The sequence below is a fragment of the Ichthyophthirius multifiliis genome, assembly GCF_000220395.1.
Source record: "Ichthyophthirius multifiliis unplaced genomic scaffold scaff_1120509249426, whole genome shotgun sequence".
NCBI lineage: Eukaryota > Ciliophora > Oligohymenophorea > Hymenostomatida > Ichthyophthirius > Ichthyophthirius multifiliis.
In genome coordinates this window covers 44793-70568 of record NW_004087725.1, presented here as the reverse complement: position 1 = coordinate 70568, position 25776 = coordinate 44793, and the positions used below count along the sequence as shown (strand labels likewise).

At 19.0% G+C, this 25776-nt stretch overlaps 7 protein-coding genes across 7 annotated transcripts, besides 28 other annotated features; 2 read left to right on the top strand and 5 right to left on the bottom strand. All coding sequences in view use genetic code 6, as the record gives it.

The window, feature by feature from the left end:
- Positions 1-44: a microsatellite.
- A 61-nt stretch (positions 45-105) lies between these two features.
- Positions 106-165: a microsatellite.
- Positions 111-188: a microsatellite.
- Positions 112-151: a microsatellite.
- Positions 189-406: 218 nt separating the features above from the next.
- Positions 407-943, top strand: IMG5_003460 (protein kinase domain protein; the record flags this gene model as incomplete). The annotated part of the gene is made up of 3 exons (XM_004039969.1): positions 407-539; positions 589-666; positions 735-943. 3 exons carry the CDS (start codon positions 407-409, stop codon positions 941-943), a joined length of 420 nt encoding a protein of 139 aa, XP_004040017.1.
- A 2143-nt stretch (positions 944-3086) lies between these two features.
- Positions 3087-5013, bottom strand: IMG5_003450 (hypothetical protein). Its single transcript, XM_004039968.1, has 4 exons — positions 4465-5013; positions 4016-4412; positions 3627-3948; positions 3087-3456 (listed from the first exon to the last, which is right to left on the bottom strand). The coding sequence occupies exons 1-4, from the start codon at positions 4945-4947 to the stop codon at positions 3213-3215; spliced, it is 1446 nt and encodes a 481-aa protein (XP_004040016.1). The 5' UTR covers positions 4948-5013; the 3' UTR covers positions 3087-3212.
- Positions 3460-3587: a microsatellite.
- Positions 3461-3583: a microsatellite.
- Positions 3461-3589: a microsatellite.
- Positions 3465-3621: a microsatellite.
- Positions 3950-4010: a microsatellite.
- Positions 3950-4014: a microsatellite.
- Positions 3955-4010: a microsatellite.
- Positions 3960-4014: a microsatellite.
- A 316-nt stretch (positions 5014-5329) lies between the features above and the next one.
- Positions 5330-6129, bottom strand: IMG5_003440 (hypothetical protein; the record flags this gene model as incomplete). The annotated part of the gene is made up of 2 exons (XM_004039967.1): positions 5330-5357; positions 5867-6129. The coding sequence occupies 2 exons, from the start codon at positions 6127-6129 to the stop codon at positions 5330-5332; spliced, it is 291 nt and encodes a 96-aa protein (XP_004040015.1).
- Positions 5447-5482: a microsatellite.
- A 257-nt stretch (positions 6130-6386) lies between the features above and the next one.
- Positions 6387-10340, bottom strand: IMG5_003430 (hypothetical protein; the record flags this gene model as incomplete). The annotated part of the gene is made up of 10 exons (XM_004039966.1): positions 6387-6416; positions 6920-7109; positions 7162-7556; positions 7669-8027; positions 8083-8242; positions 8283-8359; positions 8407-8798; positions 8878-9476; positions 9570-9731; positions 10140-10340. The coding sequence occupies 10 exons, from the start codon at positions 10338-10340 to the stop codon at positions 6387-6389; spliced, it is 2565 nt and encodes an 854-aa protein (XP_004040014.1).
- Positions 6630-6670: a microsatellite.
- Positions 6639-6675: a microsatellite.
- Positions 7570-7642: a microsatellite.
- Positions 9495-9559: a microsatellite.
- A 2566-nt stretch (positions 10341-12906) lies between the features above and the next one.
- IMG5_003420 (mitochondrial mRNA processing protein, putative) lies at positions 12907-14673 on the bottom strand (the record flags this gene model as incomplete). Its single annotated transcript, XM_004039965.1, has 2 exons — positions 12907-13727; positions 13776-14673. The coding sequence occupies 2 exons, from the start codon at positions 14671-14673 to the stop codon at positions 12907-12909; spliced, it is 1719 nt and encodes a 572-aa protein (XP_004040013.1).
- A 58-nt stretch (positions 14674-14731) lies between these two features.
- Positions 14732-14777: a microsatellite.
- A 2548-nt stretch (positions 14778-17325) lies between these two features.
- Positions 17326-17406: a microsatellite.
- A 59-nt stretch (positions 17407-17465) lies between these two features.
- Positions 17466-17495: a microsatellite.
- A 1973-nt stretch (positions 17496-19468) lies between these two features.
- Positions 19469-19588: a microsatellite.
- Positions 19589-20311: 723 nt separating this feature from the next.
- Positions 20312-20365: a microsatellite.
- Positions 20337-20384: a microsatellite.
- Positions 20385-20978: 594 nt separating this feature from the next.
- Positions 20979-21017: a microsatellite.
- On the top strand, positions 21011-23044 carry IMG5_003410 (hypothetical protein; the record flags this gene model as incomplete). The annotated part of the gene is made up of 9 exons (XM_004039964.1): positions 21011-21162; positions 21209-21293; positions 21341-21437; positions 21492-21680; positions 21737-21877; positions 21945-22138; positions 22188-22372; positions 22461-22504; positions 22974-23044. The coding sequence occupies 9 exons, from the start codon at positions 21011-21013 to the stop codon at positions 23042-23044; spliced, it is 1158 nt and encodes a 385-aa protein (XP_004040012.1).
- Positions 21459-21485: a microsatellite.
- Positions 22396-22427: a microsatellite.
- A 1750-nt stretch (positions 23045-24794) lies between the features above and the next one.
- On the bottom strand, positions 24795-25504 carry IMG5_003400 (hypothetical protein). The gene has a single exon (XM_004039963.1). It carries the CDS (start codon positions 25395-25397, stop codon positions 24999-25001), a length of 399 nt encoding a protein of 132 aa, XP_004040011.1. The 5' UTR covers positions 25398-25504; the 3' UTR covers positions 24795-24998.
- Positions 25505-25725: 221 nt separating this feature from the next.
- Positions 25726-25776: part of a microsatellite that runs on past the window's edge.
- Positions 25738-25776: part of a microsatellite that runs on past the window's edge.

The following is a 25776-nucleotide window of genomic DNA, read 5'->3' as shown; positions in this document are numbered from 1 at the left end:
ATATAAATAAATATATATATATATATATATTTATATTTATATATTTTATTTTTCAATATTGCTATTATATATAAAAATTTTTAAAAAAAATTAATTAATTTTAATAATTAATTATTTATGAATAAAATTTATATATGATATAAAAGTTATTATTTATATTAAAATAATATATTATAAAATATATTATTATTACTAATTATATTATTATAAATATATATGAAATATTTTAATTTTAAAATTTTTATTTTTTGTTAAAAATTCTTTAATTTTAAAAATTAAATATATTTATAATTAATTTTTATATAGAAAAATACATATATATATTTATATATATATATAAATATTTTTTAAAAAAATCTTTTTATATTATTTATAGAAGGATTTAATTTAAAAATAACAGATTTCAATGTTTCTAAATTTAGTGATTGTTATAAAGATTTTCATAATTAATATCCTTTTTAAAAAGGAGTTAAAATGTGGACATATACAGGTACAATTTCATTTTCTGCTCCAGAAATTTTTAATGAATGCTCCTATGAGTAAATTCAATATATATATTTTTTAATTTTATATTTATATATATAATAGTGAAACTATTGATATATGGAGTGCTGGTGTAATTTTATATACAATGCTTTCTGGAAAAGAACCATTTTATGGCGAATAGTGATTACAATATATATTATTTATAAAATAAAATAAATTAAATTAACTTTAATTAAATTATTTTAAAGTATACAAGAAATAATTAATAAAATTTGTGCATGCCAATATGATTTTCCGTCTGATCCATGGGATAATATTTCGAATGAAGCAAAAGATCTTATCTAGAAATGCTTAAATAAAAATCCTGAATCTAGAATTAGACCAGAATAAATTTTAAAACATTTTTGGTTTTTAAATAAACATAATTAAGCAAAAGTGCTATCTTTGTAATTATTGAATGAAAATTATCATAGATTAACCAAAAGTAAAGATACTAATATTTTTAATAAATAACAAATAAAAAAAAAATTTCCACTTCGAATGTACAATAATATTAAAATGAAATTAACAATAGAAAATAAAGGTTAGTTTTTAGTTGTTTTACTTTTTAAAAGGACTAATGTTTATCACCTTTAAATTCTTTATCGCCTTAAAATCGTTAATCAAACATTTAATTATTTTAATAAAAAAAGATAGTTAAAAATTAATTGAATAAGATTTATAAGACATTGTAACTTGATATTATATTTTTAATTATTAAATATTTTAAAAATTAAAAAAAATAAGTATATATATATAGTTATAAACAAATATATTTTCAAGTATTTTATGCTTTTTTTTAAAAAAATAATATATATATATATATGAAATTTACATTAAATTCTAAACATATAACAATATTATTCATTATAATATTATTTGTGTTTCATTATTTTTTTAATTTCCACATAAAAAAGAAACTTAATGGTATTAGGAAAAATATAATAATTTTTTAAATAAAATATTATTCCCAAGTTTATTTCTAAACATCAATTTAATTATTTTTTTAATAATAATTACTTTTACTTTTTTTATTATATATTTTATTTTCTTATTATTTTTAATTTTATTCTACTATGAAGCTTAATTTTTTTTATTTTTTTACTTCCATTTTTTAAAAATCTTAATTAATAATTAGATCTTTATAAAGTTATTTTAAATTTTAATTTTCCAATTACGATTCGGCGTTTTATTATATTAATAGTTTTACTTTCGCATTCAGATTTTGAATTGTTTTATTATATTATTTATTTAAATCTTCTATTACATTATAAAGATTGTTGCAATTATCACATTCCATAGAACTTATATATTAATTTATATTATGATTGCTGCAACTATTTAACTAATGTTTTAATTCTTCAATTTATTTTTTATTTTTATTCATTTATATTTAAAATGTTTTTATTTATTCTTCATAAGTATTTTAATTATCATTCATTTGATGTTATAAATTTATGCATATTTCCTATAGCTATTTTATTACTATTTAGGCTTCATTTAATTCGAATAAATCTTCATTGTCTTTATTTTATATATTTTTTCTTTACATATGTTAAAATATAAAATCATAGTTTCCATCTAATATAGTGTAATTAGCTTCATATGATTGAACTTTTTACACGTTTATATATTACATTTTTTTATTAAGTTATTTATTTATTTTTAAAAAAATAAAAATAAATATAAATATTATTTTTTAATATATATGAGCTTTTTTATAGTTTACAGAAATAAAAGAACATGAAAATATTATTTTATTTATTAAGTATAATAATAACATTTAACACTTGTATTAATTTATTCTATTCTTAAAAAAATTTCAAATTAATTAATTATTCTATTATTAAAAGACGACAAGATAAATATATATTCAATATTTTTTTCAAATTAATTAATTAATCTATTATTAAAAGACAAGATATTATTAAATAATTTTAATTTATCTTTATTTCTCAATATATTAAGAAAATTTAGCTTTAATTTTTTATTAAAAAATAAATAAATAAAATCATATTTATTGGATATAGTCTATATATTTTAAATTATAAGAAACAATAGATCTGCAAGATTATTCTATTATTATTAATAAACTCTTAATTTTCGATAAAATCTAAGTATTTAATTTATAATATTTTTAAAAAATAAATTAATAATCAAAAAAATGAAAGAATTGAAAAAATTTCATTTTTTAATATAAAATATATAAAAAATCTATGATAGGATATAATTTTAATACATATATATTTATATATATTATTTTTTGCTATTCTCTTTTTATATTTATTGTTATTTTTAATATTTTATTTTATATAATGTTTTCTTCAAATAATTAATATTTTATTTAAACTATTTTTTTTTTTTTTTGTAAATATATAAATTATAAATGAATGATATTTCTCTATAGCTAAATTTAAAATAAAATTTGAATACTTATGTTTATATTTTCATAAAAATTTATTGTTATCTTTAATTCAATTAATTATTATTTTATTCTTAAGAAAATAATAATTAAAAAAATTAATTTAATTTAGTTTATATTTGTATTTTATTTATTTATTATATTAAAAAAAATTATATATAATATATTTATTTTACTATGTTATTCTTAAAACATAACAAAAAAAATATATAAATACAACTTTTAACAAAATCATATAAAAAAAAAGTAAAATTATTTATTTATTTCAAAGTTTAGCTTGATTTTTAATATTTTCAAATTTTTATTCTTAGTTATCACTCTTAGTTTCTTCTTTTTCTAATCTTTTTTCTTATTTTTTTTAATAAACTTCCATAGCTTCATCGAAAATCTTTACAGCTTATTTAAAAACTTTATCAAAAATATCTACAAAAATATCCATATTTTCTTCGCCATGTTAAGGTTATAAATTCAATCTAAGTCTAGCTTCATTCATAGCCACAACAGGATATCTAAAAATAAATAAAAAATAAATAAAATAGAATAAATAAAGTAAAAAGAAATAAAATAAAATAAAAATAAAATAGAATAAAAAATAAATAAATAAATAAATAAATATAAAAATAAAATAAAATAAAATAAATATGTATATAAAAAGAAAAAATAAAAATTAAAAAAATACTCTATCCCGTTAACATGAACTTCATTATCCATCATTAATCTAGAAACTAATCTACATACAATTTCATTTCCAATATAAACTATAAGAATAGGAGAAGGTTATCCTAAAATTTAATATCCTAAATCGTTAAGTTTTTTTTTAACATAATTATAATTATCTTTACATTTTTATCTAATTTGATTTCCATATTCACTTTTTAAAATTCTCAATTAAGCCAAAGCTGTATTACATTAAATTGGATTTACAGCATTAGTAAACATAAAAACAGTACAATGAGTTTTTAAAAATTCAATTACATGTTTATCACTACAACCAATAAATCCTATAAATAAGTATATAAATATATAAATATATAAATATATAAATATATATATATATATATATTATACCTAAATTAGTTGATAAACATTTTGATCCACCAGCCATTAGTAAAACATTTGATAGATCAGTAAGTCCTTATGCTTCCCATGATCCTTTTCCTGTAGGTCCTAAGCATCCGAAATCATGAGCACAATCAATCATGAGGAAAGCATCATATTTTTTACATATTTTCTATAAGCCTACTAAATCAGGAATATCTGCATTCATTGAAAATAGTCCTTCTGTAATAACAAAAATTCCATCTTCAGGATATTAAGCTCTTAATTCTTTTATTTTATTCTCGAAGCTTTCATTACATAAATGTTTAACTTTATAGATATTCTTAGTAGATGCTTTAGCTCCTTCTAATAGGCAATTATGGCTTAACGAATCCATTACAATATGATCATGTGCTTTAATTAATCCCTATATATATTAAAAATATTGATATTTTTAACTACTTTATTGATTTTTTTACCTTTATTGCTCCAAATCCTGCCATCCATCCAGTTGATAAAATCATAACATTTCTTACTCCCCAAAATTCTCTAAGTTCTTCTATAAGCTAATAATAATATTTATGCCCTCCAAAAGCTAAAGGAGATCCACAAGAGTTTACTCCATAATCTTATGCAGCTTCTATTGCTGCCTATTTAGAGCTCTCACTTTAACTTAACCCTAAGTAATCTGCACTTGCGAAATTTAAACCATAAAAAGCCTCACCGAACTCGTCCATTCCGTAGCACTCAGCACCTGGAGGAGATAGAGTTCTTCTACTGTATAAATATAAATTTGTTTTTCTCATTTTATCGAGGAATGTGGACATTGATTTGCAACGGTCGAATATGTTTTTTCCTCTAGGGTGATGTAAAGTGTTGTAATCAATAAATAAGTCGTCTAGTTCAATACTTCTAGAAGGTAAACCGGTAGGATAAATTGCTGTGGATTAATAATTTTTCATTTTTTGATTTTAGATTATAGATTTTGTTTTTCTTTTTATTATTATTTTTTTGAATATTTTTGTTTTATTTTTTGTTTTTTTTTTTAAATTTATATATTATTTTTTAATTAAATCTTTTTATTTTAGATTTTATTTCTTTATATTTTTTATTACATTTTAAAGTAATTAAAATTAATTTTTGTTTAAATTATCCTTGCATTTTTAATTACAATGAAAAGGGGAAAAATATTTAATTTAAAAATAATTCGTAATATATTTTTAGAAATAAATTAATTTTATAAATATTATAATATTAAAAATTTAAATACGTATTTTAATTACTTAATACACTTTTATTAAATGCTATTATATTTATATTTTTAGAATTAAAAAATGAAAAAGATCAATTTAAAATACAAGATAAGACTTAACTAAATAATATTTTGAAATATATAGTTGTAAAATAAATATTATAATATTTATATTGAGTTTTTTTTTAAATATATTAAAAAAAATAAAAAAATAGTACATAAATAGTACAAATAGTACATAAATAATATATTTTTAAATTTTATATCATTTTAAATAATAAAGAAAAACACAAAATTAATAATAATAATGATTCTATATTATTTTATATATATATATATTTGATTTATTAATTTTTACACAGACTTGTATAATATAAATATACTTATTAAATAAGTAAAAAAAATATTGATATATTTAAATTATTATATCATGAAATTTAAATAAAATTATTTATTTATTATTATAAAAAATAAATTATTATCTTATATAAAATTAAATATATAATTTTATTTTTATCTATTAAATATATTAAAATTATAAATAATATTAAAAGTAAATTATTCATTAAAATTTATTTTATTTTATTTAAAAAGTCTATTAATTAGGAATCCATTATTTATTATTTTACAAATTTAAATTCATTACATAAGTTTCAAGTCCATTTGCATTTTCTCTTCCTAGAACACTTAAATAAACCAAAAAATTGACATAATTCCACACATTATGTGTTGAAGCACAATGCGATGCAAAATTGACTCCATTTTTTTCAAATTCCCACTTTTACAAATCACAAATAAAACAAACATTCTCAATATCATGTTCAGTCTAATGTTATTCATCCCTCAAATCCGCAAAAGCATCAATAATAATACCACTAATAACATTAAGCATAATTTAAGTTACAATCAAAAAGAACGAAAACTCAAACAAAAAATTTGTATAAAAATCATAATTAGAATTCATTATACTCATATTATAACCAAATGCTCCTATTCCATTATCATCTCTTAAACCGTATAAAAGTAAAGAAATAAAACAATGGTAAGGCGTATCGCATAATAATTCATCAAAAAACTCACCATCAGGTCCTAATACTTCTGTTTTAAATTTTTTACCAAAATTATTAAATCCTATATACGCATATATATTCAAAAGGATTAATACAAGTACAAAAATACCTATATATATTATTAAATAAATATATTTTTATTTATCTATATTTTTAAAAAAAACCTAAAAATTTCCTCCATCTCATTTATAAAGCTTAAAGTACAGAATTCATAGTTTTATTTACAAAAACGAAATTTAAACAGAGAACATAAAAGAAAAATTCAGTTAAAAAAATACCAAGTAAAGAGAAAACTAGAATAATGAAAAAAGGGAAAATATCATTTTATTAGAATATTTTTTTTAATAAAAATATTTTTTTTATATAAATTTTTAATGCAATCCCTGATTAACAATCTTCGTCAGTTTAAATTTCCTTAAAACCTATTCTGAAGTAGATTTTGGATCTTAAAAATATGTAAAAAGACAAAATTAAAGTTGTAAAAATCACATTAAGAGTTGCTAATAAATTTATATAAAATTAATATTCCCTTACTAATATATCCCCTTGTTTTCTATAAGAAAAGTTCAATAAAATAGTTATTGCTAAGTTTATTAATGCTAATAATAAAACAGGGTTAGAATGATCATATGAGAACATTGTAAAATTTAAAAGAGAAGTTAAATATGTTTGATATTTTTAGTATATATATTTGTTTTCTTCCATTTCAATTATAAAATCTTCTAATTTTTCTATCATGCAACCTAATTTTGCGCCATTATTACTTCTATCGACTTATTCCATGAATTATATTTTAGTTTCACTTTATATAAATAAAATCTAAAAATTAAATTAATTTATAAAAATAAAATTACTGAGATAAATAAAAACATTAAGGAGGTAAAATATATTAATAAGTCTGTAATTTATTTTAATTATTAACAAGTTCAATTTCAGCAATAATTCCATCCAAAAATTTAAATCCAGTAGTAATAATACCATTATAAGTACTTTTATAATTTTATTTATCAGTTTTTCTTTTTTTATAAAAATTTAAATAAGTTTCAACTTCCTTAGATATAGTTTTATAAATATTTAGTATTTTTAAAATGCTCACAATTATTTTTATTGGTAAATTCTTTTCTTACAAAACTGACTAATGTAGATTTTCTCCTAATTAATTCTTATACATCTATATTAACAATTCTTATATATGATAAAGATTTACAATACTAGAAGAACTTTCATGTATATCCATTTTTAAATATGTCTTTTTATAAAAAATATATATATATATATATATATATATATATATATATATATATATATATATATATATATATATATATATATATAAAAAAATTAAAATGAGAATTTTTTACCTTCACTATAGATTTGAATGTTTAAATGAAAGTTTCTTCTAATATTTTATAATTTACAAAAGAATTAATACTTTCTAAAATATCAGAATTTTATCCTTCTAATAATGAAATAATTAATTCTAATACATAAACTCTTATCGTTTCTTATGTAGAAGTATATTTTGATGTTTTATTAACAAGTAATTTTATAATAATTGGCCAAATTTTTTATTAAGTAAATAAATTTACTGTCTGTATTTAGTTTAAAGTGCAAGGACCTAAATGCATTTCTGCTAAATTAATCATAGAATATGTAAAAAGTTTTACAAAGGTTTAAGTTATGCCACCTTCCATAATCTAGTTTTAAATAAATGATTTATCTAATAATAATATTTTTTTATTTTACATAAAGTGCTTCTTGTTAAGATTTTTTACTAGTAAGAATATCTATTTACCAAGATTTAAATAAAAGTTCACTTAATCCTATCATTTTTAATAAAATTCCTTATTCACCTATTATATTTTAAAGATATTCATGTTATTCTTCAGCTAAATATCTGAAAAATTAAAGAAATTCAACACATAAATCTCCTATCTATATTTTATAAAAATCTTTTAAAAAATAAAAAAAATACTCTTCTTAATGTATTATCTTCAAAATTAGTCTCATAATTTTTAACAAGAGAAAATAAAAGAGGCATATTATATGAAACTAATAATAAAAATAAAAAAATTATATTCCCTTAAAATAAAAAATACCTTTTTATAAAATAGAAACAAATAATTCTTTATTCTAAACAGATTCTTCTATATATTCTCTTATTAAATTTTGGAATAATTTAGTATCGAAAATAAGCAATCTATTTAATAATTTTATATTATTACACATATTATTATATGAATAATAATCAGAAGTTTTTTATTTATTAAAAGGATAAATCAAATTAGGTTTAAGGGTTTATTTAAGGAAATAATTCAAAAAAATATTACTTATTTTACAGAAGTTTTTAAGTTTTGTTTATTAGTAATGTAATTAATATAAAGGACTATTCATTATCAATTCAGAAGCTTAATCTTTTTAGCTTAAAAAATCTATTTCATTAATTAGTCTTTTATAGAATTAATAATAATTATTATTTATATTAACAGGACTAATAGTAGATTAAATAAAATTAACATTTTTCCTGAAAAAAAAAATAAAGATTAATTATTTTTTTAATAATAAATTACTTATATATTTATGTATATTCTTTATTAGCCAATTATTTTTCATATTTTTCAAAAATATCTTCTATTTTACCAAAAAGCTTTCCTTCTGGAATCGATTTAGCCTTTTCTAATAAAGCATTAGACTAAAATTAATCTAATTTTCTTGGAATTTAAGGTGATAACATCACAGTAGTAAAAAGATCTCTAATAAAAATAAATTCAATAACTAATTCTTTAATTTTCATTAATTCTAGTCCATTTAAAAAATTTGCATCTCCAACTAATTTTGTGAAACTTATAATATTCTCAAAAGGTAAAAAAATAGCATGTAATCCATAATCTTTAAGAAAATTGGAAGACTTTTTAAGCATTTTTTAAAATAATCGTACCTTTGAAACAAATCCTTAAATATTTTACCTTAAAAGCTTCTCAAGTAATTAAATATTAGATTTTAAAGCAAAAATTTTTTTAGTTAATTAAGCCACTTTAAGTTCATTTCCTATTAATAAGTTAAGCTCAAAATAACGCTTTTCGAAATTAAAAATAACATTTTTAGCTTTCAAAAAATGCAAATTAAAAAATCTAAAAATTTCAGTTTATAAATCAATAAAATATTCAGACTATTTTAAAATTTACAAATATATATATATATATATATATATATATATATATATATATATATATATATATATATATATATATAATAAAAATACATCTTAATATAACTCTTCTAAAAACTAGAAAGTTTCCAATGTTAATTAAGAATTAGTAATATCCGGAAAAATAGCTTATAACATATCAATATTTTTCTAAGGAAACAAAGTTTCATTATTTTCCATAAGAATATTTAGTAATTTAATACAAATCCCGAATAACTAAATAGTTTTAAAAGCAATAATTTCATCTTAATTAGTAGCAATTTCAATTAATTTTTAATAATTTTTAGAATCATTAGCAATAATAACAAAACAATCATCTTGCAGAAGTTTACTAAATTTTTCATTTATAAGTTTTAAGCTTTCCGATATTCCTCTTTGTACATACTTATGAGGTTATTTATTTTTCACAGAATACTGACCTCCCTCAAACATCTCGACTATAATTTTCAAAAGCTCAGAAGCTATACTTTCATAGCAATGATTAATAACTGAACTTTTTTCGTAATATTCCTCCACTTTTTTTTTTCTAGAGTCATATTTTTCAATCAAAATAAGTATCGATTCATACATATTAGTTCTCAATTTTAGTAAATTATTAGATAAAAATATCGAAATTTCACTTACGTCATTATATTTAGCATCTATAAAGTCCAAAAAACTCTCAAAATGATCAAAAAGAATCAAAGGTTAAGTAAATCCACCTTCACATTCATCTATTGAGCAGACTAAGTCATGATAAAAAGTCGAGAATTCTAAATGAGTATCTGTTTATTCTATTAATCCTTTAATAATATCCAAATTATTTTTTTGAAATATATTTTCCATTAAATTAATATTAGAATAGGCATATACTTTTAAAATATCTAAGCATTTATTTATTACACAATTCCTTTATAAATACAAAGGTGATGTATTTTGGAAAACATGACTTTTCGGAAGTGATTATTCTTAAGGAAAAACCAAAAAATAATTCTTGAAGATCTTTATTATGGACAAATCAATATTTGACCGATGAATTTTCATCTAAAATTTTAAAAGTTTTAGCATTATTTACTCCCTTTCATTTTTACTTTAGGGAAGTCCAGACATTTTATTATTTATAAGTACTAAAAAATACTAATATTTATCTGTATCTACTATCGATTCTAATATATCCATTAATTCTTTGAGCGGATTATCATTTATTTTTTTCGCCAAAATGTATTTATTGATGAATTTCTCGATTTTTTTTTTAGCGTCTTTTAGTATGTTTTTTTTCTTATAAAGCTCTTTTAAATACGTATAAGAGAAATAATTTAATTCAGTACATCGGCGAATGCCTCCTATGTAAAGTGTAGAAGCAATGCATTATTCTCGTAATAATTTCATTATATTGGCTTATGTTTTTAATGTATAGTTTTTATTTTTTTGTTAAAATTTCTTGTTTAACTAAATATTCATGATTGTCCCAAAAAGAATTTTATAAATATTCATATTGTTTTAATTATCACCTTCATATAAAAAATAGAATTCTTTTTTAGTTTTGTTGGAATTTAATAATTCGTCTAATTATTATTAAGGTGTTAAATTGGTTATTTTTAATTGCTTTTCTTAAAAATTTTTCTTAAGGAAATTATTTTAGACTAACAAGTTCTCGAATTATAAGTCTTTACTGTGAAAATATGAAAGTACTAATACATCAGATAATAATACGAGTGTTCTTTCGTCTACTATTATATTTATGTCATCTGGCATGAATTTTTAGAATTCTGTATTTAAATTATTTAATATTTTATTTAAAAACACAGTTTCTCGATTTCCCTTTTTATTTAAATTTATATTTTCCCATTTCGTTTTATTTTTATTTTATTTTTTACTTAAATAATTCTACATTTAAGAATGATTTTTATTAATTCAAGTGTAAAATTTAATAATTTATTTTAAATTTTTGGGGAAAAATGAATTTCTGAAACCAAATTAAGATAATGTTTAATATCTCTTTAAATATTTTAATAATTTAGACTTACATAACCTTTCTAAATAGCATGCTAAGTATGATCTCTGATACTAATTCTTTTAAAAGGAGACCCATTTTCAATAGTTTTCGTTTCGATTTTTCTTAAAACAGAAGTATCGTTTTTCACTAAAAAAATATATATCCTCATCAAAAATTCAACAATTTTCTCATACCATTAAAGACAATAAGAATCGAGAACCGAAAACGTATGAGACATATTAATAATTATATTATTAATATATTCTATGGTAGTTATATTTACAAAATTTTCGCTTAATTTTAAAAAACGTTTATTAGTTCCTTCCAATAATTATATTATTTATAAATTATCATATATAAAAACGTAGTCTAGGAAACTATTATCTTCGACAAGTACTGCTATTTCTTCTGAAGTATTCTCATTATTATAATTATTATTATTATTTTTTTTTCCGAATTTCGATTTTATTTCTTTCATATAAGTTTCGAATTTTTAGAAAAGACCTTAATAAACTTATTCATTTTCAAATAAGAAATTAAACAATTAATGAATTAAGCATTCTATATAATGTATAGTATATATTAAATATAATATAATATAATAATACCATCAACTTTATTGGATACAATAATTTAATTGTATCTAATAATAAAACTACGCATTCTAGAAACTCTATGATGTGCCTAATCATCACATTCACAAATTTAATTATGTTGTTTGCCGTTAACTTTATAATCCTTAAGATTATCGACAGTAACATTTTTTGAAAAAAGCTTCTTTTCTTTCACAACCTATTATTTTTCTGTAAACTCAGCCATATCGTAAACCTCAAAATGCCCTCTATGTTTAGAGTCTGTAGCACAATAAAAGCATATATTAATATTACATTTAGGACATTTATAGAATTTTTTTAAAAACTTATTATCAATATGATTTAAACAGCAATGTTTCATTAATAAAATTTCCCTTTATCTAAATTTATGGCCAAGCATAGCACAATCACAAAAAAAACGCGATCTTCGAAAATATTTGACATTGTGGTTCTCATGGCAATATCCTATGCAATATTTACATACTCCATATCTTTCATTTGGAAAGCAATCCAAGCATATATATTGGTCTTATAATATACTCTTTTTTCCTGTTTCTAAAAATGTACATCCTTTTGCATTTTCAACTAAGTTTTGGGCTTCTATATGATATGTATAATGATTTTCTAATTCGAAAAGTAATTTTTTATTCATATATTTAGTATATTTTTAGGAAATATATACTATTATGCGTATTTTTTGTATAATTATGTGTTTATTATTAAATAAAAAATATATATTTTTTTAATTTATTATAAAAAAAAAAAAAAAAATTAAAAAAAAATATGATATATATATATATTTATTTATAAAAAATAAAAACAATCATTTTAACCAAACTCCACTATAACTCAAATCAAGATTAATAGTATCAAATTTATATGCATCATGCAAGAAGTTCATATAATCATTAAAGCTAGCCTTACCTATTTTCTTAAATTTATATTTTACATCTATCAAATCTCCCATTTAAAGAAAATAATTATTGGATTTAGCCTAAATTCCATTAATAAACGGGAAAATCTAATACTCATACTTATAGACTGTATTTTCAAATTTTTCAACCTTGGTAAAATAATCAAATTCATCGCAAATATCTTTCGTTTTTTACATAGATTTTTTATCTGACCAAGGTGTTTATTTATCAAATAATTCTATAAAAACGACAATTTTTTTAGACGGTTAATCGCAGTAAATACCAATTTTTAACATTTCAAAATTTTCATTATGTAAATCATCCAAAATTAAATTTAATAAATTAGTTAAAATTTTTGAACAAATAACAAATGAAGCATCTGCAAAAAGCGTATTCCCGAAAATTCGATTTTCTATTTCAGTAGTTTTCACATATTCAAACCCAAACATTTCTAATGTATTATGATAAGCGATAAACGCACCATCCATTCTCCCTATTTTTAACTAAAAGCAATATTTTAGAAAACCTCCTCTTATTAAATCATAATACTCTCTTTCAAAAGAAGAATGTATTCCGTATTTTTAAACTATTCTATAGTCTAAATAATCCTTATAATTTTCCAAATCATATCTTATAGGACAGGAAGCTCTTGTTTTTATTTCAAATACAATTGGTTAGTTTGTTTCTTTTGAAATTGCTGTGCAATCAATTTAAGATCTCAAACAAATATCTATATATAAAAAATATTTAAATCTTTATATATATATATATAAATAACCTCCGTTTAGTTTCATAAATCTATGATGATCATCTTCTATTAAAATATTTTTAGTTGAAGTTTTCAAAAGAGCGTCTTTGAATGTTTGTTCATCCAAAGTTAGTTATTTTTCAAGTATTTTACCTAAATCCATTAAAATTTTATTCGGTGCTTCGAAAATTCCAGAATCAGAATCAAAAGCGTAAATACCTTTTTCCTTATCAAGTCTTCTTAAATAATTTGTGGTTGGTTTTCTTTAAGAAATCATATATTTTTTCGGTTCATTTTCATAATTACTCGATATATTATCATACAAAGGATTCCTAAAACCCGAAAACATATAATAAATCTAAGTAAGTGCAGAAGAAATAGTAGAAGTACTCACAACATATTTAATATTGCTTTTTTTCGCAAAATCTAGCAAAAGCTAATCATTAGAAGGGGGTATATAAAGCGGAATTTTGTCAAAATCAATCTCATCTGGCTAAGGAATATTTCTCAAAAACTTTCCTTAGTCTTTTTATATTTTGGCTATTTCATCCATAAAATAAATACCTGGATAATGTACAACATTTTCCAATTCATGCTGAAGTTTAGGAACTCGGTGAAATGTAGATTCATTTTCTATATTTATTATATTGCAATCATCTAGGGATAATTAAATGGCATTATAAGCACTGTTAAATATATATTTGCTGAATTCTTTTTTTATTTCTTTTTATTCTTATTCGGGATAAATGGGTTCTCCTTATGTTTCTAATTTTAATTATTCTAAATAACGTTGGGTATGGACATCATCGTTATCATCTTTAATATTTTCTTGTAATTTTTATTAATGTGGGGGAGTTGTGGCGAAATTTATGAAGGATTATTTTATTGTTTTGGTTGGGTTTATTAATCTTTTGAGGTGATTTATCATTTTTATTTTTTTAAGTAAAAGTATTTTTATTTAAAATATAAGGTTTTTTAATATTTAATTATTAATATTTTTTTTAACTTGTTTTATTAATTTTTTATTAATTTATAATTTTAGTTTTTTGTTAATTTATATATTTATTAGTATATATAAAAATATTGTAATTATTAAAAATATATATGTATATATATATATATATATTTTTAAAATTAATATTTTTTTTTAATATTAATTATTAAATTAAGATATATAATAAAAAAAATACATATAATAAATACATTTACAAAAAAAATAAAATAAAAAATAAAAAAATTATTATACACCTGTTAAAGAGGAAAAAAAAAAAATCTCACTAAAATTCATTACTTAAATCCATATATATAGAAATAGTTTTAAAAAGAATTAAAATTAAAGCAAAGAAAAAAATAAACAAAAAAGCTCAAACATTTTAACCCTACCAAAATCAAATGTGAAAAAAACCAATATTTTTCAAAATATTAAAAAAAACACACAAAATAATTTAACTGCAATATTTTAACCTTCCCACCCTTCTTAGATAATAAAAAAATAATCTAAAATACAAGAAAGACATAAAAAACATATAATTAAAGCTAATTTTTCATTATTAATATTTCCTTTTTGACATTCTACTAATATGCTTGAAAAGCAAAAAATATCTAAAAAATTACATTTATGAAATACTGAATTTACAAAAGATAAAAATAAGCAAATTAAATTTAAATAAAAACTTAAATATATCCAAAAAATATTTATTTATTTTTTTGGATTATTCTATATCTTTTATATTGTTTAAAATTTAATATGATTATTCTTGGTTTGCTTTAATCTCAGTTTTTATATTCAATTCTAAATATTTTAAATTTTTGTTATTTTCGTCTTCTCTTTCTTCTTAAATAAAACTATATTATTCATCAATTTTTTACCAAAAAAAATCTTATATAGGCTAAAACAAAATCTGTTACCATTTTTTCGAACTAAAACCTTCACAGAAATTAACTATAGCCCCTATTTGTATATTTTAGTAATTGCTATCAGAATCTTCTAAAAACTTAAATACTAGAATTGCAAATTACAACTTATCTAATTAAAATTTAACCAAAAACTTATCATTTTTATGTACTTATTTTGGACATCCTTCCAGAAAAATGCCCTACATTTAACTAACTTCGATCTCCACACACAAGCAATTGACATTATCCAAATTTTAACACAAATAAATAAAGCATCCTGCAATTTATCCCTTCCAAACATTTAAATTTTTATTTTTTAGGAAATAAGGTTTAACTTTTTAGATCAATTAATTTTTTAAAATATTCTATTATAAGCAAGCATGAAAAAAGGCGCTTTCAATATGTTATCCTTTACAAAATTTCGAAATTAATTTTTCTTCACTAAAAGAATAACCTTTTATTTCCAAAAAAAATCGACTTATAAATTATTTTGAATTTCAATTAAAATTAAATACTTCCCTTTTTCGAAAAAACCCTCTTTTATTAAAAAAAAAAACTGATTTATATATAAGCAATCTAAGCTTTAAATTTCTTTGTTTTCTTTGTTTATTTTTACTAAAAAAACTCGTTTATAATTCTCCTTATGTTATTAAAATATAAAATCCTGTCTTATTATTTTTTGATTAAATTTTAGGATAATTTTACCGCTTTTTGCCATTTCAAAAAAAACGCTAAAATAATTCGAAAAATCCTCTCTTTTTGTAACTTCTTCAGATCTAAACTACACTTCATTGTAAAAAAAAATATTTTATTCACTATTTTATTATATTTTAAGTTTAATTAATAATATATATTAGTTATAAAAAGCTTCTGCATTATAAATTTCGAATTTATTATTTTAAAAATCGGATAAACTAATACTCAATGCATTTTTTTTTTCCATAAAATGTACATTTTTTAACTAATATCCGTTATTATTATTATTATCATTAAAACAACAACATAAAATTTCATTTTTTTACTAAAAGCAATTTACAAATTCCCACCCTTATTCAATTTTAGACAATTTTTTCTCGATTTAATTTTTATTTCCAATATCAAATATTTAAGGAGAAAACCCACCCAAATTTTCCAATATGTCAAAAACATGTTAATTTATTAAATTTTAATAACTCCCAGTACATTTAGCTAATGCTTTTTGTAAAAACTGCATATATTAAAATTAAGAATTTGAGTTTTTTTAATTTTATTTTTATATATAAGGTAAATAACAGTCTATAAAAAAAGGAGTCCAAACCCCTTTATAGAATAAAAAAATTACATGCAAACCTTTTTTAGGGTTTTTATTTAAAAATAATCTACTTATATATTCAGGTTTTTTACAAAATAAAGAAATACAAAATTATACGTTTTCTAATAGCAAAGATTCATTTTCTTCAGTTTGAATTTTTTATTCTTTTTGGGGCATTTTCCAAACTACTTTTTGAGGAAATTATTGATTTTGTATTTTAAAAGATGTGTCTTTGAACATTTGAGAACTTTTTTATAGATTTTCTTGTAAATTGTGATATTTTTCGAATATTTGAGAGTAGTTTTTTGTTTGATTTTCAATAAATGTATTTTTTGCTTGGAAAGATTAATATAATATTTAATTCATTTTTTTTTTTAAAAAAAAAAAAATATATTAAAAATATTATAGTTTAATTTATTTTTTATTTTATTTTTTAAAAATATTATAGTTTAATGTATTTAATTTTTATTTTTTTTTATTTTGAAAAAAAAAAAATTAATTTTATAAATATTTTAATAGAATTTTTGTAACATTAAAATTAAAAAAAATAAAATAAAAAAAAACCTAATATTGTTAATTTAACAAAAAAAAAAACAAAAAATCAACTAAAAGTCAAAAAATTAGTATTAATATTATTTCTTATCAGACTACTCTAATTTAAGTTTCTTCTTTTACTTTTGACAACATTATAAATTTTTCCACTATTAACTTTAAATTAAAACTGATTTTATTTTTTAAAAATCAACGGAAAATAAATAAACTTTTAAAAAAATAATTAAATTTCTCCTAAATCATTTCTTCCCAAAACAACAGCCAAATTCATTTTTTATTTTATTTTTTGAAATAAAACACATTTCCTGACTACCCTTTAAAATTTCTAAAGAGCAGATTTATCAATAATTTAATTTTTTCTATTAATATTATGGAAGTTTCTATTATATAAAAACTATTATCTCATACTTTTAAACTACTAAAAAAACTCTAAAAATTCAATGCATCTAAAATAGCAACTACTTAAACAAACTGGATTAATTTATTCACTTATACAATCAATAATTTTCTCAAACATCTAATACATTTATTTAAAATTATTCTTAAGTTCCCCAAACCATAAATCAGAGTCATTTTAGGCTATTTTTTCTACATGATTTCTTAAAATTTCAAAATATTCTTTTATTTTTAACAAATATTCAAATTAATCCATTTTTAACTCATCTATTTAATTTTAATTTTAATTTTATACATTAAAGAATTCCAAACTCAGCAAAAACTCATAAAATTCATCATAATTCGTTTAATCTTTTTATTTAATAAATCTAAACATTATATGTGCGTATTTTGATTTTTTTTTTTATCTTCTAATTCATCTATTCCTTAATTATAAATGGATATTTTTTTTTCTGATGATTATAAAAAAGGACTATTAGTAATATTTTTACCAGAATTCTGGGTTTCACCGAAAATATTAGACATTTTATTTTAAGGATTGGTGTCTATATTTAAATCAAATTGTTAAATTAAACCTTAAAATTCATGGAAATCAAACATTAAATATCCATCAAAATTATCGTCTAAATTTTCAGATTTTTATAATATTTCATTTGAAATATCATCCATTTTTTGTTTTTTTATAATTTTTTATACAAAAAAATAAAAAAAATATATATTAATTTTTTAACCACAAACAAATAATTTTTTCAAAATATAAAATCCTTATAAATTTTAATTTAACTTTTTATTTTTTTATTTTTTTTCTTTATTCCATTTTTAATATTTTATTTCTCTTGATTAATTTTAACAGAATTTAATTCGTTTTTATTTTCTAATTAATTCTCATTATAATTATTATTCTAACCGTTTTCTAATGTACTTCCTATATTATTCGTATTTTATTATTACAAAGAGTTTTTTTTTACTTAATTAGAAAAATCTCCCCCATTAATTAATTTTATTTATTAATATTAATAATATTATGGAGAAGCGAATTTTTTCAACTAACTAAGTGTTTTTTTGAAAAATCAGGTTTAAATTATTCCTCGAATTCATGAGTTTTTAGCATTAAAGCTGATTAAAATTATTTAAAAGCCTCCCTTTATAACTCTTGTGTGTTTTGTAATTATTTAATAAGACTATATTCTAATAATTCCATTTATTAAATTTAATTTGATTTTTCTTTTTTAAGATTTTCTTCTAATTAAATTTTAGCTTTATAATCTTCCATATAAAATTGTTATTTGTTATTTTTATAATTTTAAATCAAAATTTTCCCTTACATAGTATTATATCTGACTTATTTAGCTTTAACTTGATTTAATTAAACTAAAGAAGTTTTAAAAGAATTTATTTTTTCATCGCTTTCTAAGTCTTCTTTTTTTATTCGATTATATAAAGTTTTGTTTATTTAATAATATTTATTTCTTGCCTAATCTCTCGCATCTCGTTTTTAAATTCGAAATTTATTTTAAGAATTTCGCATTTATTAAACATCTGATCCATTTTGTTATCTTAAATTATTTTTCTTTATAAATAGAAATAGATATATATATGTATATATAAATAAAAATATTTATAAATAAATAAATTTATAAATACATATATATATATATATATATATTTATTTATATATATATATATATTTCTATATTTATATATATATTTTTTTATGTTATACAATTTCTTAATTTTATTCGTTTTTTTTTTTTAGTTTATATGTTTAAAGCGTTTATATTTTTGTTTAATATATGTTTTTTCGGCTATTTAATTGTTCCTGTTATAATAGAGATATTCTTGAAGATAGCATTTAAGCTTCTTCATATAATTACTTTCTACTTTTCTTTGCATAACCTAAAATCTTACCTAAACTAACATTTTATTCTTTTTATTATAAACTTTCTTCTTTAATTGTTTATTATTTATTAATATTTCTTTCTGTCGTCTATTACTCTTTTAAGCTATTATCATTATTATTACTATTTTAATTTTCTTCGTTATTTATTTTTTACTAATTATCTTGTGCTTTTATTTCATTATTATTTTAAAATTTTGAACTCTCTTAGTGTGAATAATTTTATTCTAGTATAATATCATATTCTTCTTGTGTTTTTTAATTTTAGATTTAAGGTAAGCTGCTTTATTGAATATCTTTTGGTTAACTAGATTCATTTTCATCTTTTTTTATACTTCTTTAAGAATTTTAGGCACCTTTTTATATTTATATTGGCTATTCTTATTATTTTAATTAATTATTTTCTATATCTTTCATAGATTTTTTTTCAATTGAATTATATGATTTTACTTTTTTATAGTTCATTTTTTTTTTATTATTAATAAATTTATTTACTTTTTATTTTTTTTTTTTTAAATAAATAAATATGTTTTATTTATTTTTCTAATTTATAAAATATTTTATTTTACATAATTTAAATATTATTTTCTAATTAAAATTTATTTTATTAAAAAATTATTTAAATTAGCATATACTTTTAAATAAAATATGAAGAAAAAATGTTTATTATATTAATTTTGAAATAAAATATAAATTAAATATGCATTATAAATTTAATTTTATTATAATTTTTTTAAAAAAAAATATATTTAAATAAATTGTTTTTGTGTTTTTAATTTTTAAAAATGTTATAATATATTTTTACTGGAATTTCTTTAAATTGGTATATATAGTAAAAAAAATATTTTATTATGTATTATAAATAATAATAAATTAAAATAAATATATTATTATCATATAATAAAATACCCAAAATTAAAAAATCTTTAATTTTTATATAAATAAAATATCAATAATCATGATTTTTGGTTTGAGACAAAAGTTAAAATTAGAATATAAAATAATTATATTTTTATTAGAAATAAAAAATAAATTTATAATAAACTCATTTTTATTTCACAATATAAATATAATACATTATTAAAAAAAAAAATTCTATTATTTTAACTCTTTTAATAAATATTAATAATCTTTACAATTTATATTTCTTTAGTATTTTCACTTTAGTTTTTTTTAATTTTTTGTTATTTTTGTACCAAAATATATATAAAAATAAATAATTATATATAATAAATGAATATGGATTAATGCGATTAATATGAAGAAGGTGAAATATCAGAAAAAGATATCCTTTATTGTGAAAGAGTAACTTTAGAATAATTAAAATCAAAAGACCTTTATGAATAATACGAAATATTACACGAAGTTGGTTCTGGTACATATGGGTACATTTTTTTAAAGCTAAAAAATATAATATTTAAAAATAACAAGACGAGTATATAAAGCATATAAAAAAGAAATTAAAGATAAATATTTTGCATTAAAATAATTAGACGTTTCAAAAGAAAAAGATGGAGTAATAAAATTACATAGTATATAATTTTTTTATTTTTTGTAATATAGTTTCCAATTACAGCACTAAGAGAAATAAAGCTTTTATAAAAATTAAACCATTAAAATATTCTAAAAATAAACGAAATCGTAACAATGAAAACTGCTTGTATAATTTTTTTATCAATTTAATATATAAAATAAATATATAAAATAATATTAGGCATGAAAGATAAGAGATAGTAAAAAGTTACTACTTTTCTAGTTTTTGATTATATGGAGCACGACCTATAAGGCCTAATAAAAAAGCATAAATAATTTACAACACAATAAATAAAATGTTTAATGAAGCAATTGTTTTCAGGACTTTAATATCTTCATTCATAAAATACAATACATAGAGACTTAAAAAGTATAAAAATATAAATATATATATATAAATAAATAATAATAATAAAAAATATAAAGGCGCTAATCTTCTCCTTAATAAAGAAGGAATATTAAAAATAGGAGATTTTGGTTTGGCAAGATAAGTGGAAAAACCTTTACTTCGTCCTTTAACATCTGTAGTAGTAACGCTTTGGTATAGAGCCCCTGAAATATTATTTGGTAGAAAATTAAAACCAAAAATAAATTTATAAATGATAATTTTTTTTTTATTATTATTATTTATAAGGCGATAGAAATTATAGTTTTAAAAGCGATGTTTGGAGTGCTGGATGTTTTATGGCTGAACTTCTTTTAAGCGAACCTTTGTTTAATGGAAAAACGGAAAGCAATTAAATTGAATAAATATATGATAAATGTGGAGCACCTGATCCTGAATAATGGATAGGATTAACTTAATGTAAAAATTGGAAAGAATTATAAGTATTTAAAAAAATATATATTTTTAAATTAAATTTTATAATAAAAAAAGGCAAAAAAAGAATATGAACCATAATTAACTTCTTATATGAGGTCAAAAATACCAGATATAGATTCAGCAACACTTGATTATTTATCAGCATTATTAGTGATAAATCCAGAAGATAGATTAGATTCAAAATAAGCTTTAGAACACGAATATTTTACAACATAACCTTTACCTTGTACACATGATTAGTATATAATATTTTTTAATTTAAAAAATTAAATAAATAAAATATAAATAAATAAATTTTATTTTTATTTTTATTTTTAATTATTTAAGAATGCCTGTTTTTGATAAAGAATTTCATTATTAGCCTGAAAGAAGTAATTTAAATAGTTAAGATCATATGCCTGTACCAAAATAAAAATTTAATTAAACTGGAAATAAACCTTTTAATAAATATAATTATTAAAATGGGAATATTAATAATAGTAGTAATTAATCTAATTTTTAAAATAATAAAAGAAAAGGTGTATATTTTGGAAATAATTAATATAATAAATATAAATAATATGATGAAACAAAAAAATATTAAAAATATTGAATTTAATAACTTAAAAATTTTATTTTTTATTTATAAAAATATTAATTTGTAATATCTTATGAAAAATAAATAAAAATAATTTTCATTTATTTCATTTTGAAACTTATTATATATTTATATTAACATTTTGCATTATTAATTATATATTTTTTTAAATAAAAATAAATAATTATTTTTAAATTAATAAAAATAAAAAAAAATTAAAAATTATTAATGTATTTATAAATTAAATAAAATTATATATATAGATTTAAATTTTTACAAAATAAAAAATGTATAAAAACTTAAACTTTTAAAATATAAATAATACGGATTATGAAAATCTATAAAGCGAAAAACTAATTTAATAATAAATAGGAGCCCTTAGATAAGCATTTAATACATTAGCAGATGTATTAACCGAAGAAATATAAGGAGTAAAGAGCACAGTTTAATAAACAATAATCGAATTAAGTCAAAGAATATAATTAATAGAAATAAAAGTTGAAGAAATAAGTTAAAAAAGTGAAAAAGATATGTTCGAAAATTTAAGATCTGAAATTTAATAAAATGAATATTTAATGGAATAATATAGATAATAAACAAGTGAAGAAAACAGACTTTTTTTAGATAAAGTAAGAATTATAATTAACAATAATTCAAACAGAATCGACATATTGACAAAGGACAGATTTAATATTTAACAAGAAATAAATCAAATAAAATGTTAATTGCCTAATATAAACGACTTTAGGGAATTCTAGAATAATTTTAAATACCAATTACATACAAACAATCAAAAATATGTAAATTTATAATCAGAATTTGAATAAATGAAGGAATAAGTTACAAATATCAACAATTAGAAAGTATAAATAGAAGAGAAAAACGACTAAATATAAAAATTAAATTCCTTAGTTTAAAAAATTGAAGAAGAAACTCACGAAAGTCTAAAATAATTGGCCGGAATATATAAAGATTCCTGTTCTTAAATTATAACTGATTTCCAAAACACAATTTAAGATATATAAGGGGAAAATCTTCTTATAGTTTAAAAGATAAGTAACACAGAAAATTACATTAATGTTATAAAAGAGGAAATTTTTAAATAAATAAATTCTTAAGAAACAACTTTAAATAAAAAAATAGATAGTATATTTAAAATTATTTAATGAAAAAAAAAAAAAAAAACAAAAACATTAATAAATAAAATATATATTCATTAATAATCTTATTCATTATTATCTTCATCTTCATAATAGTCTTCTTCGTCTTAAAAATTCTCCATGTTTTAATCTAAACCATTTTAATTATTATTACCTTATTAAGGTAAATGATACCAAGGTAAAATACTCTAAGCAATAACTGAAAGTAGTCCCTGATTCATATTTAAGGGATTATAATTATTATTTAAATTATTATTACCTCCATTCTATTCATTATCTTATATATTATTTAAATCTAATCTTTCAATATTTTCACTAAAATTAGCTTTTTATAAAATTTTATATCTATTAAGTGCAAACGGTAATATATTTTTATTTTATTCCAAAACCATTTTTTATACCCATTCTTCATATACAAACTCTCCTTTTTCAATTATATTCAATATATGACCGCAAACTGCTTTAACCCATATTTGAATTTTATTATCTTTCCATAAAATCTTTGATCTTTCTGTATAAATATCATATATTTTCAGTAATCCTTCCACATCTTCATTATTTCCTAATCTCAAAAATGCATAATAAGGCACGCTTTATTCAAAAAAAGGGTGAGAAAAAATATCTTTAAAACTCTTCTTTTACCAATCTACAAAAGAAGAATGTGATAATGTACTTTTAGTATATTCTAAGGCAGTCCCCAATTATTTAATTAACCCAGGATATAATAAAATAGCACTCAAAAGTATTACATTATGATTATAATCAGTATTCCCTTCTTCTATATTTTAAGCTTTTTCGAAATCTTCTTTTCTAATTTTTATCATATCGCTTATAGAAATATTACATTCATTTTCATTAAAGAGCATTTTTTTGGCAAACTTAGCCAAAGAAACCGAATAAACATAATTAGGCATAAAAGAATCGAATACTTGGAGTTTTTATATATTTCTTTGGCAAAAAACTTCACAAAATATTCCAAATAATCATACTATTTGGAACTCAAAGCATTATAATCTAAACACAAAAGTGCTCCACTAGGGTCTTCTTCCACATTTAATTTCAAAAGAAATTTATTGTATTCCAAAGCTGATCTATAGCACCCTTTTTTTCCTAATAAATCGATAAATTTCAATAAAGCATTAAATAAAGAATTCGCGAATTTATTATCCATAAATTACAAACAGTAAATATTCTCGCAATCGTCGAAAATTTTACCAAATTCATACCCAAAGCAATCTTCGTAAATGAAAAGAATCTATTCTAACATTGCGTTTGCTTCCTTAAAATTACCTTAAAGTCTAAAAAACTCAAACATATTATACAATGCGTCTACTATAAAAGGATTATTTTATAAAAAATCAAAAACCACCTAAGGGTCCATTTAACCTTATAAACTTTCATATTATTCCTATAATTAGACATATCTTGGGGTTGGAATAAGCTTATAAACCCTTTATCCGAGTTTATTTTCTTCCACAAATTCACAATTAAATCTTTCAGGGACTGGAGAACGGGATTTATTATCATATACAAGATTCATTTATTTAATTGTTTTATATTTTTTTATTTGATTTTTATACAAACGAGCCATTCTTTTATTTCTGATGCCCATTTAGGCTAATTCATTTTCTTATTCATCATTGTTAGAGTTTTCGGTCAGTTTTGCACCTTTAAAATATCTTTAAAGTTCTTTATTGTAGTTTAATTTAGGTTTAATTATTTATAAGGTCGATTTTAGATTTAGATTTTCGTTTATTAATTCGGTTTGCTTAGTTTCTTCTTATTATTCATATTCGGTTTTTGTTTGGGAACTTTTTTTTATGTCCTCAATAATTTTATTGATTTCTTCTTGGTCTTTTTATTCTTCTTATTTTTCATCTTTTTTTTTTTAATTATTTTTTTTCTT